The 20,362-nt window shown below is 39.0% G+C and overlaps 1 protein-coding gene across 1 annotated transcript; it reads left to right on the forward strand.

The window, feature by feature from the left end:
• The first annotated feature begins 16,011 nt into the window (after positions 1 to 16,011).
• On the forward strand, positions 16,012 to 19,612 carry LOC141908920 (alpha-2Db adrenergic receptor-like). Its single transcript, XM_074799209.1, has 2 exons — positions 16,012 to 16,240; positions 17,792 to 19,612. The coding sequence occupies exons 1-2, from the start codon at positions 16,012 to 16,014 to the stop codon at positions 18,934 to 18,936; spliced, it is 1,374 nt and encodes a 457-aa protein (XP_074655310.1). The 3' UTR covers positions 18,937 to 19,612.
• The last annotated feature ends 750 nt before the right edge of the window (positions 19,613 to 20,362 follow it).

Genomic DNA, 20,362 nt, shown 5'->3' on the forward strand with positions numbered 1-20,362 from the left:
ACTGTTCTTCCGAGGTTTTATGTGGATAGTAGTCAAATAATAATATATAACTTATATTCATTCTTTCCCTTCGTCCTTCCACTTTTTTCTTGAAAAAAATCTGTACTTTAAGTAATTTCAAAAATGGCCTCAGCGCGCTCTGAAGCTCATTCCGATTTTAAAATTTCCTGATGATAATTTCTTGTATTTCTGCAAGTTCTTATTTCGCAGAAAAAAATATACAGCTATATACGCTATGAATATGTCTGTTACGAGACGGTGTTTATGGTATCGAAAGTCGTCGTGTAAAACCTGGATTAATTGAATTTGCATTTCAATCGTATGTATTCTGTCAGAACGAATTCCAGAGGGGAAATCGCGTCAGAATATCTCTCTCGCGTGGTATGGCTGTCGAATCAATCTTTCGATTCCAGCCCTTAAAATCGCAAATCGAATATCTCCTAATAACAGATATCTTAAGGTAGCGAATATTCGTAGAGTAGCCGTGTTAACCAGGTTTAAAATAAGTAACGAGACGAGTAGTACTGTATAGGTTAACTATTTATTTGACGCAAGCGCTTTCGTTTCTAATGAACAGAAGCTTCATCAGATGAATCTATGAAGCTTCTGATTCACCTGATGAAGCTTCTATTCATTAGAAGTGAAAGCTCGTGCGTCAAATAAATAGTTAACCTATACAGTACTACCCGTCTCGTTACTTATAAGGTAGCGAGTAATCTATTCTGGTCCATTTTGGTTTATGGAAATATTGGTCCTTTGGGTTAATCTTAATTTTCGGTTGTTAAATTCTATTTCAAGAACCGATACCTTGTTTCTTATTTCTGCTGAGCTCAAAAGTTGACCGGCCGGCCGCCTACCTACCCTGTACATTAATTTTCTTTATATCATGATCAAGTTAACAACAACAGACCAGGCAGATACAGAGATGAACTGATTACAAATATCATTGTGGTTTACAAAAATGATCCGGCCGATTAGGAGAAACATTATAAAATGCCTCATTTCTATAGCCTAATATATGTTTTGACGACTGGTTTTGTTCGATTTTTAACTAAGTTTCAAAATGCATCATATTACAGATGGATCGCTGCATCTTTCTTCAATTCAGTTCAGAATTCGTCGTTTGACGAATATCGCTTTTCTTGCCAAGGTCTTCCCACATCGACGATGTGTCAACGAAATTCGAATTCTAGAAGAAGAGAGCTACTTAGATTCTAAAACCGTATATCTTAATGTAACGGCATTTTGATATTTCTTGAGTCTATTCGTTTGACTAATGATACCTAGGAACAAAGTTAAAAACTCATTGTATTCAAATTTAAAAAAATTAGAAACGATATTCATTTATCAAATTGAAAATCATAAGTTCAGATGATAGTCTCTAGAAAGAGTCCGAAACGTTCAATCTTCCGGACCCTGTTCCACAGTGTTGTGAGTTGATATTCGACTCTGCGTTAACTCATCATTGAATATGAACTAAATATCAACTCAGAGTTAACTCTAACTCACAACTGCGGAACTGGGTCCCGAATATCAATCTTATCGTATATCTATTCCCCACGTTTAGGTACGTCTATTCTACTATTCTTAAGATTCTAAAGATTTGAACGGTGCGAATCTTCCAGCTACAGTGTAGGCAGTACTGTTTGTGCCCAGCAGCGACGGCGCTGATCTGTAGTTCGGCTCTTCGTCGATCGACGCTACACTCATGTAATTCGAGTAATGAAATTATAGTAACTATCCCTTAATGGAGTCTCATTGTCAGCTCGCATTTGTCCAGAATTACTTACACATAACGTTAGCAATACCTCCCATCTATCTTTATTTTGCGATCGTATCTGTTATCCGACAGCCCCAACTTCTGAACTTTTCGTGTAGGACATTTCTACCGCCAAGACAAAGATTGTGATAGATTGTATTTCGTGTATTCGCACATAAACCAACTTTTGGACATATATATATTCGAGTGTAAAATGCAAAAAAATACAATATGAATATTGTTATTTTCGAAATTCGCTGTAAACCCAAGTCCGGTAATCACGCAAGTCCGATTTTAACATTGATGGCACAGTGGTGGCAGGGGCCGATCCAGGAATATTTGAAGGGCAAGGCCAAGAAAAAAAGATTTTCGAATAGAGTACCCGTGTTATAGGTTGTTCCACCATCGGCGTTAGAATATTTTTCTGAAGAAATAGATCCGAAAATATACAATTTCCAAAAAGATGAGTTTTAAATTTGCAGGTTCTGGCTAGACCTCGGTCTTGGTGAAAAGGGGTAACCTCAGAAGAAAGGCAGGGGTCCCGAACCCCGCGACCATCCCCTAAATCCGCCCCTGGGTGGGTCATTGGAAGTTCATATGAGAGTTCCATATCATTGTAAAATAGTTCAATATATGTACAATATGTACGTACATATGATATACGTAGGCCTATAGCATTTGGCTTGAAACTATCACCGCGTATATCATGTTTCTATTTGCACGAATAGCGTTAGAAAATTAATTACGACCTGTTCACGGCACAATGTTGAAATTAAACTTATTTCGAGTTCTGTTCTTTTTCTATTGGGATTCCCGAGTGACGGTTTCCGTAAATGAACTGTTGAATGTACCTCACATATGCGCCACGGCTTTTGCAAAGATTTTTCAACATCAGACGCAGTCGGGAAATTGATTGCACGTTAGGGGCGAGTCGAACGTGGTTTGTAGTCGGTTGCGCTGTTGGTTGAGATGAATAATGATTCGATGTTTATAGATACGAACGCGCTCTGTACTGTTATAGATACCGGCGGTGATTTCATTTTTAAAATATATTTTTGTGCGAGTGTTCGTTTGGAGATAACACTGATCAAACGCACCCGGGCCATCGATTCGGTCAAAAACATTTCACCGCTATTCCCACGGGCGATTCGCTTGAAAAGAAACCCTCTTCGAATATCTTCGAATTCGACCAGATTTTAGTCGAAAGTGGGAATGTAAAATGTCATTCGCCATATCATTCGCGGGGTGTACGGTAAAATTGACTGATACCTTATTCCCAAATGATTGAAATGAATAGTGTAGATAAAATTGTATACATCCTGTGCATGGAATACATTCTATTTCAACAAACAAAGTATTTACATATAATTCATATGTTAGTGTACGTATATGGACTTGTTGAAATAAGAAAACTAACTTGAAAGTTAACCGACGCCTTGGAAAATAACCCATATTACTTGATACTGTCGACTATAAATGATATGATATAAATATCATTTAATATGAAGGATCAAAAAAGTTATTTTCGGTTTGAATATATCGATAATCGAATTGAATTGACCGGTAACCAGACTGGTCACGAATATATCAATAATTAAATCGACCGGCAACCAGTCTAGAACCAATTTATTGATGACGTAGGTCACATTCCCTCAAAAATAATTATCAAAAGTTATTAAAAGTAAAATGAGAGATATAAAATGTCAGTAATCCCCTCAAAAATTATTATCAAAATTCACGTAAGACAAGAGATATAAGATGTATTTGATTCAGTAAATATGGTGGCTATGGTGGCTGATAAGGGCCATAGCGTAAAATTCCTGGTATGTAAATGAGGGGGCCAGAACGCCAGAACGCCAAAACGAAAAAAAACGTCCAATTTTTCTGAACGTTCGTTTTGGCGCGCCAAAACAAAGAATATTTCGTTTTGGTGCCCCCGCCAAAACAACGAAAAACGTCCAATTTTCTCTGAAAGTTCGTTTTGGCGCGCCAAAATAAAGAATATTTTAGATTATTTTGGCGCAGTTATTTCCGCATTCAACCACAGTAAAATTATTTTTCAATTTGGCGCGTTGATCCTGTGTGTAATTTGCATAAATTTGCATATATAGAATTATTTTACGTGGTTGAAAGTTCGTTTTGACGGGGGCGCCAAAATGAAAGTTCGTTCTTATTGCGCAATAAAACGACTTTTAAAGCGTTTGCGAAAAGAATTTGTAACGTCTGTGATTTTCTCTTACATGGCCGATTCAGCCACCATAAGTAAACGCCTAAAGTTACAATTGTAATTGTTATTTCGAAACGCCTATATTGATGACGTAGTGCACATCAGCTCACACAGAGCTCCTCAAATAACGCATACTAGGTATCAATGTATATAAACATTATTGTACGGCGTCAAAAAGCTGTGTTCGTCGCAAGAGATATATTGATACGCATTTCGTATGAACAATAATTTTTTATGATTTAAGAAGTCAGTGGTATAGACCTTACGCACGCACGGGACGACGACGGATTCAGTCAAATTGCATTACACAATCCACTTGGAAATCAACGTTAAAACTTTACATCATGAAATCCTCTCAATTTGTCTTAAAAGCATTGATTCGACAAGATCTTCGATCGGTCGCCGTTTCTGTATGCGCAAAAATCAAATGAGCAATTTGCAATTCAAAAGGATGTCGCTTACGTTAGTGTAAGTCGTCGAGTGTATGGGAGTGGAGGTATTTGAGTTTGTCTTCAAAAGATTCGGTAAACCAGTCGCCCGGCATCACCGCAAGCTGCATTCGCGTATATCTAATTACACCGAGCCGTTCTCAAATTATACCGTACTCTTACCCGGAATTTCCGAAGAATTCGCGCGCAAATTATTATCTAATCATCCGAAAATAACAATAGGGCCTATACATAAAGGGGTGCATCAAAACTGGGTGTGAAAAATTTGACCATCCATGCGTGCGTCCTACGAATTGAACCTCACAGTGCCTTGGGCGCGTCCGAATTCATGAACATGTTTTTCTCGCATGCAAGGGCGTGAAAAACTACCAGAACCATCGACGAGTTTTGATGTCTGTCAAAATTGATTCATTTTATACCGCCGGTTTTATTCAACGGATATTAATTAATTAGTCTGAAAGCGGTCTCTCGTTAATCTAAACGAATGTATATATCGATCGAAACTATTTGACTTCGATACATTCTCGACGACCGGGGGGATGTTTTTCATTTTACGGCTGAACAACGGATTGATATCAATTTTTATCCTACAGCGGTAATCATTCATACAAATGATCGCGCATTGATCTTTGATCATTGCCAACTGCATGATCTCGTACGGAAAAAGCTCGATAGAACGTTGAGTGCTCTTTCGCTATGTTCCCACAACAACACCTATATAAGCATATAAGCATGTTAATCAAGCTCGGTATTTTGATAGATTTTTCGAGTGCAACAAAGAGGACTCTTTGCCTTGAAATACGAGGGAGGACCCGGGTTCCCAAATAACGCGCCACCAAATAAACAACATACGATCACTTGACTACGATATATGCATCGATAAACAGTGACCAATGAAAAGCCGTGGATCATCATCATTTGAGTATTCAAAGCTTTCAGAATAGTTGCGGGAATGACAGAACGATTTAGTGAACCTAATCAAATTACTAATTTATCAATTGATCAGTGACAAAACTTTCCTAAGATTTAACAAACGGTTGACCTTATCCTGAATATCATGAGAAGTATTTAGCTGTCCCGATGAAAGGAACTTGAATTTGAATAGTCTGTGTTAAATTTATGTTCATGCTTTTTAGTACATATGTTGCGTGTCGCGCAGTACGATCTCGACGGTACAGGTTGTGTAGGTAATATTAAACTCAGACATATCATATTTGCCAACAACGCGAACTAACATATTTCTTTCATATCGAATACTGAGGTGCGGCATCACACTGGCGCGCTGTGTTATTGACACGCTGCGTAATATAAAACGCCTTCGATTCGCGGTAACTTGAAATCAGATTCAAAAACGACAACGCTTTTTCAAGTGTTTGAAAACATCAACGGTTTTCCGTCGCAGCGCATATAAAGTGACATTAATATTGATGACAATGGGGTGGTGAAAATGAAACCTCACGCAAAAAAGTCGAGATCAAAACCATATGTACGTTCGAAGAGCCAACCAAAAAGCAAAAAATAATTTACCTCAATATCTGTATATGTGAAGGACCGCACAGAAGGTTACAGCATGTCTCTATTTTTGTGGATGTTGGGTAAAGGTCACACTTCTCGATTAAAGTTTTTTTTTGTGCCAGTCGTTATTAGAGAATCTGACATAAAGAAAACGACTTTCATATCCGAGATTATCCGAGTATTAGATATTCGGCGAGCTCTTTCTTGCAGATTTATCTGAAAGATTGAATTCTTTTTCGAGTAAAACTAAAAAGTGATTTTCTATAAGTATTTTTTTTTCAGGCGCATCTCTTACAATTCAATTCAAACTGAAAGTTTATTGCTCAACAATCGACATTTGCTAAGAGCGGATAAATACGATAAGGAAAAAAAAACAATACAAGAAAATGGCATGCTCAAGTATACATAATACGACAGCAATGAACATCATTATTATGTTCCGATTAAGTTACTTAACACACCTATAGAGCACGCAGCAAGACATGATCCGAAACACGGAACAGAAGAGCTTTGTCTGGCTTTTCTATGGCTGTGTGCGTTTTGCCGAAACAAGAAACACGGTTTATCGAAGCGTTGTTGGTTTCGTAAAACACTAAACACTAGTTTCGCTGTCCGTGGTCAAAGAAGTTAAGCAAGAAACACCAGCTGCGCGTAAGTAACTGATGAAAATCACCGCCATTTCAATGACATGTGATATACGTCTTTTCTCATTGCTAGCGGTATTGTGGGCTTTTTGGTTTCTATGTTTCGCTGTGAACTATAGCGTGCTAACTTAACATCGAAACGCATAAACGCAAATCTATGTTTCTGGGCTTTTGTGCACTATAGGCTTTAAATAATGAGTGAACGTGATCTTGCATAATCGAAAGGGGTTTCCACGGACAATTCAATTTTCCGTTTAAAGTAATTAAAGTAATTAATTATTGATAATAATAATAATAATAATAATTATTATAATAATAATAATTATTATAATAATTTATTTCTTATATAGCGCGTAACTAAGATAATAATCAAAGCCGCTGTACAAAGGGTTAATACATTTACATAAAATCAAGAACTTAAAAAGCATATGATAAAACAGCAGGAGCAAAGACACAGTAAAATAGCTTAAATTAATCGATTTTATTGTCCAAACTATTTTTTCCATGCGTCTTCGAGACTACGCACTTAAGTAAATATATCATTCCCATTTGCTTTTTCTGTTGACGTTCTCACATAGTTAGATAGCAAGTGTTAGCGTTTTTTTCTAACAGCTGGAATTTTTCCTTCGCTTTGTCGGATTTTTGATTAGTTTTCGAGACGCAGTGTTAATTACGGTGGAAGAAGAATTCGATGTTACACGGACGGAAATCAGAGGAAATTAACAGACATTCGAAGCAGTTATTTGGTCGCTGTTAGATCCTTCCCGGCAGCAGCGTTTTTTGCATGCCTATACTGGAAATACAAAATAAAAACTGCAATTGATTTGAAATTAATTTCGATCTCTATTCGCGTAGAAAAAGTATGGAGTAAGATAAATTCTTGTTCAGGATTTAATGGGCATTCGTCAAATATATGATGACTCCGACTCCAAACGAGCCCTTGGCCCGACCAAAACGTCAGACCGGTCCTAGCCAGATTTTAGCACGGGTCAAATTTTTGCGTACGAAAATGCAACTGGTTCCGGAAGTAAGATAAGATTTAAAAAAACCCACTATGTACAAATTAAAAATCGAATTTTGAAATCGAGAATTTATTTATTAAAATCGAGAACAAGCAACATTCTAAAATGTAGAATACACGACGTTTCGATCTCAACCTAGAGATCATCGTCAGGTGTGAGATTATGACGAAAAACTGAGGGCATATATACAGAGGCGAATAGATTAATATTTCCTGATGGTAATGGTTCCGAAAGGGACTCTTCGCTTCGTTTAAGCATTGTTTAGTATCGCGTAGGTCGTTAACGAGCGAACGCGCTCTCAAGCACGGGCCAAATTTGACTCGGGCCTGATCCGAGCCAACTGTTTGATGTAAATCGCCGCTTTAGTTTCTGCTTGAAGTTGGAATTGAGTCTATTAAACAACCTGGAATTACAGATTGACAGAACGGCTCTTAGAGTACATATCATATCGATATTCAAACGCTTCAGGTGCTCTCCCGTTACAGGTGTAAAACGCCGCGTGAAAAATGCCCGTTTTGCTCCGTAACGCAAGTTACTCGTGTTCGGTTTCAGAACATACATCGATGAATGTTTGCTGCCGCATTCACTCGCAGATTTACTGCGTGATAAACATTTTATTTATGAGCTTATCGCGCGATATATGTACGGATCGAGCGAGAGCGCGGGGGTGAAATATCCGTGAGTTGAAACATACTCCCACTGTTGTATCGGCCACCGCAATTACGAGCGGCAACCAACTCAACTTTAGTAGGGGATACTCCTCTATAATTAAAAAGTAAGTGTGAATTTTGATTATTCATTTTACCAGACCATCGAACAGTTTACATTGGAGCGTTGCTTTAATAGACCATTGTATCGTGCAAGGATTCATTTTGACGCCATAAAAACCGTTACGCTAATTTCTATATACGTTGATACTTAGTATGGGTTGTCTAAAGGGTTCCGTGTGAGAGTCGATGTGAGAGACGATTTTTGAGGATGTGCACTGCGTCATCAATATATCGGAGCTAGACTGGTTGCCGGTCAATTCTATTAAATCGATATATTCAAATCCAAAAAAAAACTTAATCGATCCTAGATATCATATAATTTGTATCATATCATTTATTGTCGACAAAATGAAGCAATATATGCAGTGTTATTTTCAAGGCATCAGTAAACCCCCAAGTTGGTTTTCAAATTCAAAGATAAATGCTACGGGAATCATTATCAATAGGGAGTGATTCTTGACTATTTGTAGAACTATATATAACGCTGATCTTGATTCGAACCGAATTTATTTCATTTTCGATCGATACGAAGCCGTGCGTCCGTGTAGAAAAGCAGCCTAATACTGTCCGTCGTATGCATTTCTATAACGCTCATTTCTTCTGCTATAAAACTACACTCTTCTGAAACACACGGGGTTATGAATGACCTGCCAGATAGAGTCATCCGCAAATATCTTTGACACAATCAAGATTAATAAGCTTATTCGTATTTATGCATCCTATTTATGTATCCGCGAATATCGTCAGTAGGCACGCATTGTTCGCTTTTTACCGCTTTTTACCATATTGCAATATGTAACATGTTGGGAACTCTTTGATGTAGCAAAAATCTTCGCATTACTTGCCAGTAATCGAAATGCATATCGAAATGCACATTAGAAATAAAGAATGGGTAATGTTTTAGACTGACAAGGAAACTAAACTTGGAAGTTTATAGAAAAGTAACACATGCATTGCCTGGCATTATCGACACTGAATGGTATAACTCAATATTAAGGAGCAATAAAATTCGTTGGAATTTGGATACATCGACAGTTGAATTGGATTGACCGGCAACCAGTCTAACCCCAAAATTGATGACGTATGGCACATCCACTCAAAACACATTATTGAAATGACATATAAAAACTTATTGAATAGAAAATATGCCTACAATATGAAATATTACAAAATGAACGCCAAAATTCACAACCGACATTTTGAAACGCCGATATTGATGACGTAGTGCACATCGACTCATAAAGAACACCTTAGATATATTACGCACGCTAGGTATCAATCATCCTCACTCGGCAGGGATTCGAACCTGATTTCATCGCTACACTCAGTCACGGCACGAACCCCTGCCACAGTAGACCGGTTGCGCACGAAAATGCGCAGCTTTGCCGCGCGAAAACTTGCGGCAACAATCAGATTGCTTGTTGTATAATCGCTGAGGCAAATTTCACAGAAGAACTGCGAATGGGAAAACCCGGGCTGAAATAAAACGGGATATCTGATTGGCTCATAATGACATCATCTAACTGCGCACGCGATCTAGTGTGGCAGGGTTTCTTTCGTACCATGCCATCAGATTCGAATCCGGGGTTCGAATCCCTGCCGGGGGAGGATGGATATCAATGCATATGAACATCACTATGACGGTTTTTTAAGGGCGTAAAATATGAAAACTTGCAGTCAGATGAGCATCTGAAGTTATGAATGTAAGTCGATCCAGTTGAACAGATCTAATCTAGATCATCGTAAACGATTGATTCGAATCAACATAATTATAACGAAATAACAACATTCTGTCAAATCGTATGCGTAAATCTGTGCTCGCGAGTTCATTGATACGAGACTTTGTCGTACGTCACGTGTATGAGTAGCGAACCGCATTCCATTACGATAATTGCGAGCGTAATACAGGACGTAATAGAGTACGAAGTGGAGACAGGAGACGAACAGTTCGAGTCCGAATCAATGAGACATATAATATACTGTTTTATCGGTTAATGCCCGTATAGAAATAGTAGGTGAACCAGTGCGAATATCGTCGTAAAATATCACGTCGATGTAAGGATAGCTCGGGGTGGTGTAATTTATCATTGAGTAACGCGACAAGTGCATTGCACTGTGTACGCGTTACAAATTGACTTTCGTGTTATATACACGTACGTATTTACATAATCAAATTCCACCAGTTCCCGAGAAAGTCTACTTGATTTCTTGATTAATTATTCATTTTATCGAATCTAGATATTGACCTTCTTCGGCGTACTAGTTCTCTGATTTTCCACCGAACACGCATGTTGTCTTTTATCTAATCGTCTAATCAATGAACATATTTCCAAAAAAAATAGATAGAGATGCATTTGTCTTCTATACAAATCGAATGCTTACACAACAATCGGGCGATCCACAAAAACCTCTTAAAATCCAAAGATTCGTAGAGTAGCCGTGTTAGCCGGGTATAGAATGAATAACGAGACAAATAGTACTAAAGGTTAACTATATTTATTGTACGCACGAGCTTTCGCTTCTATACATTAGTAGCGAAAAGCTCGTTCGTCAAATAAATAGTTAACCTATAGAGTACATGTAGTCTCATTATCTATCAACATCCAAAGCAAACCCGACGCCTCTGCTTCGCAATAGACATCTACATGTGTTTTAGTATGCTTTTGAGAGATTTGCGAATGACGTTGCGTTCGAACGAACTAACTTCGTGCGAATGGACAATAAAGCGTATATTTGAAGGCATTGTAGACTACCCCTCGAGGCTCGGGCGGTGTGGTGGCCCTCTTAAAGGACAACCTCTCACTCTCCAATCATAACAAATTCATCAGTATTATTTAGGCGGGTGCCGGTTCCGGAGCGGAGGAAAATTAAGACCGTTTTGTCTGATTTCTGATGATTCACGGGTGATCGGGTGCGTCTCGACGAACGGCGGATGATAATTCTGCGGCAAACAGACGACTGTTGCAGGAAGCGCCGCGGCAATCATCGAGTTGCAGCTCCCAATCAAACATCATAGCCACATCATTTTAAGCTTTGAGTGTCGCCGCGATTGACTCGCTCGGCATTGTGTGATCGATCTTAATAAAAGTATTGACGCCTTCGAAATTGAGTTTGCCAGTGAATGCTTTCGTTTTATGCGTAATAAAGGAATTTTGTTGCCAGAACATCTTTATTGTAAACCCAATTATTCTCTGGCTGTCCTCGGTGATTTATTTCGGTAGGGGTACAACAAATACCGCATCTATACGCAGCCGGGGTACTTTTGTGTGCAGCAATAACCAGTGGCATTGTGGCTTTTCACCAGTTCTGTGTACGTACTACTGTGACAACATGCAATGAAATTATTCGCCGGCAACATTTGTCAATAATGCGTAGCGAGCTAATTCAGAATGGTACGCGTCTCGCGCACATGAAGTGATAACCCGATCAGCTCTTGGTAGAGGCGCTGATTAATTAGCCGAAATATTTACGCTGTACAAATTAAGTAAAAATCAATGACGCGAATGTCGCTCGGAAAGACACGGCATTCGAAACGCGATATGTCTGCGGAAAAACAAAAAAAAATTTAACGAAACCAATATTCCGAAAATGTTTCGACAATGTATCACATTATTTCAGTCATTTTGATGCTACATTGATCACAGACAGCAACCGACTTGCGTAATCGGTTACTTGTATAAGTACTGATTTGGTGTAACTGATATATAGAATATATCATTTTTAGTATTTATAGAAGGGAGTATTGTTCCATAAGATGAGGGCTCAGGACATATGACCTGATCAATCAAGGTCCTGTGAACTATATATATATATATATATATATATATATATATATATATATATATATATATATATATATATATATATATATATATATATATATATATATATATATATATATATATATATATATATATATATATATATATATATATATATATATCTTTCAATCCTGGTTGCTCGCTTTAGCGGCCTTTTAGGCTTTGCTTGGCCCTCATAGAAAATCATACATATACATTTATAACTGGTCATGGTCAGTAGTGATAATGATAATAATGCCTAGCCTCCTGGCTTTTGTTCTTAGGTTTTAGGTGTCAGCTAATAAGTTATTATTTCGTCACCAACAATCCCTAGTTTCTCGTTTCTGAGCTTGGAATTTGTATCATTATCATAAAAGTTTTCTACTTTATGAATGGAGAAATTTTTGCCGAGTGAAACGATCCATTTCTGTTGTAAGCTTCGGTTAACATTAATCAAAAATCCAGTCGTCTTATGAGCGCTCGCAAAACGTAATTTCAGAATAGAAATGACATTATCACAGTTCTTCCCCGGTAACTGTCTCCTAGAAACAGTGACCACAGTGCGAGTGTAAAAGATGCAACGGAAATTCTTGAAACCGTCGACGTCAAAAAGAATCCAGTATTATATCTGTCGGGCATTACGTCGTTGCTAAAGCAATTTCCCCATTATGTCTAAGAGCAACAATAAATGAGTGGTCTAAAAACCGCACGAATGGCTACTGGAAATCGGCATAGAAAGCCCGTACAAAAAATAGCCGGCTACAACCGGCGTGTGATCTGCGCGGACGTGACAAATTATTGATGATATCAATATGAAGGAAAGGAAGTCTGTTGGCTTTCAGCGGCGTTGACTGTATGTCCCTCCGACTAGATCAATCAATCGGTAGGTATCTCCGAGACAGGTGATGATAACGCAGCAGAGACCGTGTTACAAATTGAACACGTCCTGCAGAGTCGATTATCACACGCACAGTACTATACCGCTACTAAATTTGCTATTTTGCTATTCCGCGGCCAGATTTTCAACACCGCCTACCTCCTCCCTCTCGATTGACCTCCAGCGATGGTAACATCGATCGATTTCACCGTTTACTGTTTTACTCTGTTTCGATAGAATGCTTCCGAGGCTTTGGCAGGGACATCCGATCTCGGAATTCTTTTTTAACCGTCCAATCATTCAAAGACTTCGAACAACCTTTCTTAGTTTTCGATTTCTGAGGATTCCGAGGCATCGAGAAACGCGTCCTGCTGATTCGATTATCACACTCGCAATACTCTGTTCTAATCGAGATACCGCTACCAAAACTGTTTGCTATTCCGCGGCAAAATTTCAATACCGCCCATCGCCTCCCTCTTGATTGACCTCCAGTGATGGTAACATTGATTGATTTCACCGTTCACTTTTTCACTCGGTTTCGATCGAACGCTTTCTTTGTTGATACATGTTTTGTGTCACAATTCAATTATCTAATATCATCGAAAGTCGTCTAATGCTTTCACAAGTTCCGAGCATCTTTTGTTCCTTCAAGGTCTCGTGTTATAAGATAGCTTCGATTGAACGCTTTCGTTTTCGCTTGGCTTTGTAAGGGATATCCGATCTCGAGATCTTTTTTTTGAACCGAACAATCGTTCAAAGACTTTGAACGACCTTTCGTATTTTCTGAAAATTCCGAGGCGTCGAGTAAGTTTTGCGAGGAGTGAAATTAGACGATTTAAAAAAAAAATGTCGAGTAGACGATCAGCGGCAATCCCTGGAAGGTAACAATAAGAGTACACGTGATAAATGTGCGTAATGTTCCGTCTATTTTCAGCTTGTAGATCGTAATGAGAGAAGTGTCGGTGATTATCTGTAGTAAATACAATCGGAATCTCACGTTCCCGGAGCTGTTAATGGCTATTTAAATCGTCAACGAAGAGAAAGTTGCTCGGGTGAAAGTCTCCATGTATAGGTAGGTGAAATATTCGCTAGTCACGGGCGGATCATTCATAAATTGGCATTGTGCGTGCGAATTATCTTACGTTTCGGGGTAGTATAGGCCATTTTATATATAGAGCAAGTAATCTGCAAGCACCCGTAAATTTCCTACATGTGTTAGGTTGGAAGATCTTCGGTTGATGGCAATTTCCAATGTGGGGTTACTAGTCACAGGTATAGAGCCAGGAACGAAGCGTAAGAGTCGAATATATGCGTGTTGTAGAGATTTAATGAGTCGTCGATGATAAATGATAAAATGAGAATTTAGCATAATCGGGGGTTAGTTTATATTTGGTTAGTAACAAGAAACATGATGTGACATATATAATCTGATTAATCGTGGTTGATACGTTGAATGTAACGATTGAGAGAATTGGGAAGAACCGATTAAGAATTACGGGCACTCACCGGGATCGAAGCCGGGTCTTGTACGTAGAAAGCAAGCGTGCTAACCTGTACACCAAAAGAACTACAGGGGTCGTCCACTTGGCCAGTGGTTACACAGCTTGTCCTATAATATATGTAAAACATGTATTATAAAAGTAGTATTTGAATTTGAGTGGAAGCCAGTGATGGATGAGCTGAGGCCATATTCACGCAGTACGCACCTGCAAGCCCACGTGACACGTATGTCTGACTGTAAAGTTCGAAGCACCCGTAACTCACTTGTCACGTAAGATTTACGGTCGAACTTACGCGCAAACTTACGGGTGAACTTTACGTGCAAACACACGGGTTTTTTCGCAAATACCACGTAGATAGTCTATGTAAATCTGCACGTAAGTTCTTCCGTGAATCTTACGTAACAAATTACGGGTGCTTCGTGAATACGGTCTGAAAGAGTGAAAGAGAGGGCGACCGAGGTGACGAAGACCTTGGCAGAAGAGACGTGAGTAGCATAGATAGAAAAGTGAGAGAACGGACCGACTGAGAGTGGACAGGGGGAAAGGGATATAGTGTCTTGCAGCTAAAGAACCTGGAAATCCTAATTATGTTCCTACGTTAGGAAAAAATCAAAGAGAAGAATCATTGCTTTTTGATCGTTAGTTGTTCGCGGGATCGCGTTGATGCGATCACTACGGAATTACATGTTACGAAAGAGGAGATAGTACCGTGTAAATCGATCGATCCCTATCGATAAATAAGACACCAGCAACAGTCATCGCTAACTATGGTTAGAGAATAGCACGTAAGCGTATTGCGAGTATAATGCGGGAAGATATATGAAAGATTTTACCCTAAACGTCAGTCGACACATGTTTTGCGTCTCAAAGATCTTTATATGCTATCAAAAGTCATTTGCTCTATGCTTTTAAATTCTGAGCATCTTTTGTTCCTTTAAGGTTTCGCCTTGAAAGAAGGCTTCGATGAAATATCTCGTGCTTTACGGAAAAAAGGGATTACATTTCTTTCATGTACGTGGTTTACATGTACGTTGTATACGAGACATCCTTTCATTTAACAGTATAATCGTCACCTTCATGCGAAAATTAAAACTAATCACTTAAACTTTTGTCACAGAATAAAATATACGAATTTTCACCTCGTTTTTACCGAACTCAAAACTGGTACCCTTTCAGTGCGTCTACACCGTTTTTTGGCGATGACTATATCGTATCACGGTGTATTGATGTTATTAGTATATAATTAGCTATTATTTCGAAAGATGGCAGCACCTGACAAACAGTGAGATATTGGTAACTTTTATACCAATTAACTGCACTACATAGCGGACCACCGCGGTTGACTTTTTAGAATTTTCAAATCATCTCCAGCAATTTTAGTCAGCACTGAAAGGATACTATATATAAGTTGTAAAAGTACGTTTGTTTTACGTTTCAGTGTTTGAGATGGGGAACTCAACGTGGACCACCCCGATTCCACAGAGCCCATGGAAAGTGATATTCCTTTCTCCTATCATCGTGCTGTCGATAATTGCTCAGTTGATGCTGTTTTGTGTGGTCAGATCTAAGTCAACGTTACGTCACATGTCTTACTACTATCTACTATCGCTGGGTGCCCTGCACAGTACAATGGCTGTTATTGCGGCCCCGCTGGAAGTATTCATGGAATTTACAGGTTAGTACCGTATGTACTTTACGACTGATAAGAAGTAATCGATCTGGAATGATTCATTCGACGTTGAACAAATTATGGTCAACCTTTCGCACCAGGTTCGAATTTTACGATTCAAATGTCTAAATGTATACACCTTCAATATGGCTGCTTCCCCGATCATTTAGATTTTAAGACAACGAACTAATTAGATCTGTTCACAGCTGTATTTTCTGGAAGTAAGTAGGCAAATTAATGTCAACGGGCTTTAGAAGGCAGCCATATTTTCATCGAAGGTGTCCATAGAGTTATATTTCTGTATACAGGGGTGAATCCAGAGGTTGCGTGCGCACCCCTCCCCCCCCCCAAAAAAAAATTCCGAGTCCGCTTTTTCGGGTCCCAATCCGTCCAAATTGCTATAACGAGATAATGAGATCAGATGTACTGAAAAGTCACTGACATATATATGTCTAGATTTTCGAAATTTTCTGGGGACAGGTTTCGCACCTTCGTGTACGCACAGCGTCGGCAATGAAGTATAGTGTTGCCCTTATTTTCTGCACCCCCTTGAAGAAATCCTCGATCCGCCCCTGTAGTTATGAAAAACTGTTGTTAATGTCAAGGTAATGGTTTAAAAGGGGAAGTTGAAACGATACATATAGAAAAGAAACTTTCGACTAATGTCTTAGGGTGCGACGAAACTATGCGTTAGCTTACGTTCGATCGTGTGGGTTTGTAATGTTTGCCGAGCAGATATGTCGCATGTACCAAAATATCTAATTCGTTAGAAAGGTCAAGTTTGATTTGATCAAAACATGTTATTTCAAAGGAAAGATTCATCTCCAAACAAATGAATTTGACATTTTACGTAGAAATGTTTCTACTCCGGGTTAAAAGTTTATAAATCAGAAGTAGGATTATATTCAAAATATAAGCCCTACGTAGATCCTTACAGCTTTTTGAGCATTCTTCCTCCTTAATGAGCAAGGAATTTGATTTGTTGATAATATGTCAACATGTTGACATTTTTTGAAATTTTTTGATAATATCAAGGTAATGGTTGGGAAGTTGAAAAGAATAAACTCTCACATAATACAGGGACTATTTTATTTCATCCCCTACTATTAATAAATCGGGAACCGTTTTTAAACATTAACTCCAATAGACAAAAACCTAATAAATCTGGCTTATTTCATAAAGAAGGCAAGCCCACTTTTGTCTTAAGCAAACGCCACGCTTCAACTGTAACAGTAGCGTCCAAGAGGTAAAAGGTTAAATTTAGAGTGCCTAACTCTATATACGTATGTTTGTGTATAATTTGCCCATCTATGTATGTATTCACAAATGACTTGTAATTTTGTAAATCTTTTCCTGTGCTCTAAGCAAATGTCTTTTCGTTGAGGAGCAAAATAAACTAAACTAAACTAAACTCAACTCAACTAATACGTATAATATGTATAAGATGCGTTGTTTGAGCATTTTACCTCATTAATAACGCATTTCATTTCACTTAACTTTCGGCGATAACATATATATGTTTATATTCCAAGGCTTTTCTCTTATTTTTTTTTTCAGGTGAGATCGAACCTTACGAATCGACGTGCAGTATATGGGTGACCTTGGATACGTTTTTCTGTAATAACATCTTTCTTCATCTTCTCGGTGCTAGTCTAGACGCGATGCTGAAAACCCACAATCCGTTCAAATACAGTCACCCGCGTCCGCGCGGAACGACCTTACTGAAACTCGGGGCTCCGTGGACCATTTCGATAGTTCAATCGACAGCCATGTTCGCCATCAGTCAGCCCAAATCCGGCGTATTGGAAGGATACGTTTGTTTTCTGAACGATTCTAACTTTCAAGTTTTGCGGTTTCTACTGGCGTTCCTTTGTCCGTTATTAACCGGATTTACGATATACTTGATCAGCGTTTTAGAATTGAGTCGCCATCGGTCGAAAACGTATCTAGAAGATTTCGATAAAACCAGCGAAATAAGAGGACTATTCCGGAGTCCGTCGAGCGAGTCTTTGAACACGATGGAGACGAGAAGTCCCGATTTCGAATCTCCGACGCAACAAAATAGCGGGTTGATCAATTACAGCGAACGGATTTTCACCATGAAAAAAGGACTGGAAATGTACGGCGAAACCATGGCCGACGACGACGACATTCCGTGCGATTGCAAAAGACGTAAAAAGCGCCACATCAAAGGCGAGCTTCAAGAAGACGGCGCTGACGTCATAGTCGAGTTGACGGCGTACCACGAGTGTCATTGCCCGAACTTCCGGTCCAGGTTCACCGGTCCGCACAGTACAACACAATCTACATACATCGGACTATCGGACATCGATAGTACCGGGTCCAATCTTCCAGCGCCCCCTAGCGAAGATCAACTGAACTCGTTAGCGAGCGAATTCCCCCCGAAATCAATCCGTCATCGCCAGATCTATCTCAGACGATTGTTACATTCAGAGGAGAAACTGACTAAAATATTGGCAGTTTTATACACCGTGAATTTATCACTGTGGGCCCCGTATATCATCGGGCATCTATTGCGGTCCACGTGTCCGACGTGCGCTTACATCATGAACAACTCGTTGTTTCGTAATTTCAAATGGGCCGCATACTTTTCGTGCATCTTCAATCCGTTTATTTATATGGTAGTAAATCGTGATATAAGACGCGGTTATGTGGACCTGCTGCGGGGACGATGTCACTAGCACCACACTCTCTCCTCTTCAGTAACGCTTGTAACCGATAATTTATTCACAGACATGACAATTATGGCTGTTATACCCACTCGATGGTCATACGTTCTCGCAAATCCTAAGAGATTTATCTGAATATTTTGTTTCGGTCCGCGTGTCGTCGAAAAATGACCTCCAGATTCTGTCCACTTGCAGCAACTCGACAGCGAGACGACGGATATTTTGGCATAAAACTTATAAGTGAAAAAAACAATACGTATGAAATGATGAAAATTGAATGCAATAATGTTTATACTGTGGTGGCTGATAAGGGCCACATGCATTAAATTTTACGTGACCTCGATTATACGTAGAAAAAAGCGGAACGAAACTTATAGAGCAAAAAGAAAACTTCGGTTTCGCTAGGGCGCAAAAACGAACCTTTCGTTTTTGCGTGGAAGCAAAAACGAAAAATCATGGAGCATTACGAATCTTTTCATTTTTGCTTTTTAAGTTTCGTTTTGCAACATTTTTTCTATATTCGAGATCATATGAAAAGTAATGCATGTGCCTCTTATCAGCCATCACAATGTTTCCCATTTTTTGGTTCCCAAATGATTTTATTCGGTGTATTAGAATTGAAATACTGATTGTAATCATTAAAACTGTGTTTGAATAGAATAAACGAAAACTGAGAAAAATGCTCGCATCATTGTAAATAGTGGAATATTTTAGAATAAAATGGAACATGAACGAAATAGTGATTTTTTGCAGTGGGTTTCTAGAAGAGCGAGGAATTAAATGATTGGGTGCATCATCGCCGAATGTATCATCACCAGTGACCAAACGGAGGTGTCAAAGAAGAACGGCTGGTGCCAAGAGACCATAGCGGCTACGACTACGGTGAAAGCGGCGGGGCCAGGACTTCCGTCTTAAAACGAATGTTTAGGCTAAAAAGATTGATATATATACTTCATATCTCATTTCTGTTTTAGCTTAAAAGTCATGTAGCCGACTGCCTATCTACCCTGTACATTACAACTATACTTTTTTGAAATCATGGTCGAGCTAACCATACAGACCCGGTAGCAGTTTGGTTCTACCTCGGCATATACAGGATGAATAAAGGATGACCACAATACCCCGTGTTTTCTCTCGTGGAACTTTCCCAGTCAGTTCTTATGAATGGCAGTAGGAAAGAAAAGACGGGAGAGTTGTTATCTTGACAGACCCGAATAGTTAGATAGCCCAGTTAATATTCCGACTTATAGCAAAATACGCTTTAAAGGAATTTCAAGGGTCGTCTTTAGTTCCAAGACGAGTTTGTCGATGACGTCATATATAAATAATAACATAACCACGTGCGTCCTGGTACGCGCTCTTTTCTGTTAGAGATAGAGCGGTTGGTAATGTCTATTTTAACTTGACTTGAGAGAGCGCCAAACGGTGGCCTAGCTCA

The sequence above is a fragment of the Tubulanus polymorphus genome, chromosome 7 (genome assembly GCF_964204645.1).
Source record: "Tubulanus polymorphus chromosome 7, tnTubPoly1.2, whole genome shotgun sequence".
Classification (NCBI taxonomy): Eukaryota; Metazoa; Nemertea; class Palaeonemertea; order Tubulaniformes; family Tubulanidae; genus Tubulanus; species Tubulanus polymorphus.

Coding starts and splice junctions, on each gene's coding strand:
- LOC141908920 (XM_074799209.1), top strand. CDS start 16,012: ATGGGGAACTCAACGTGGACCACCCCGATTCCACAGAGCCCATGGAAA. Junction 16,241..17,791: donor AGTATTCATGGAATTTACAG/GTTAGTACCGTA, acceptor TTTTTTTTTCAG/GTGAGATCGAACCTTACGAA.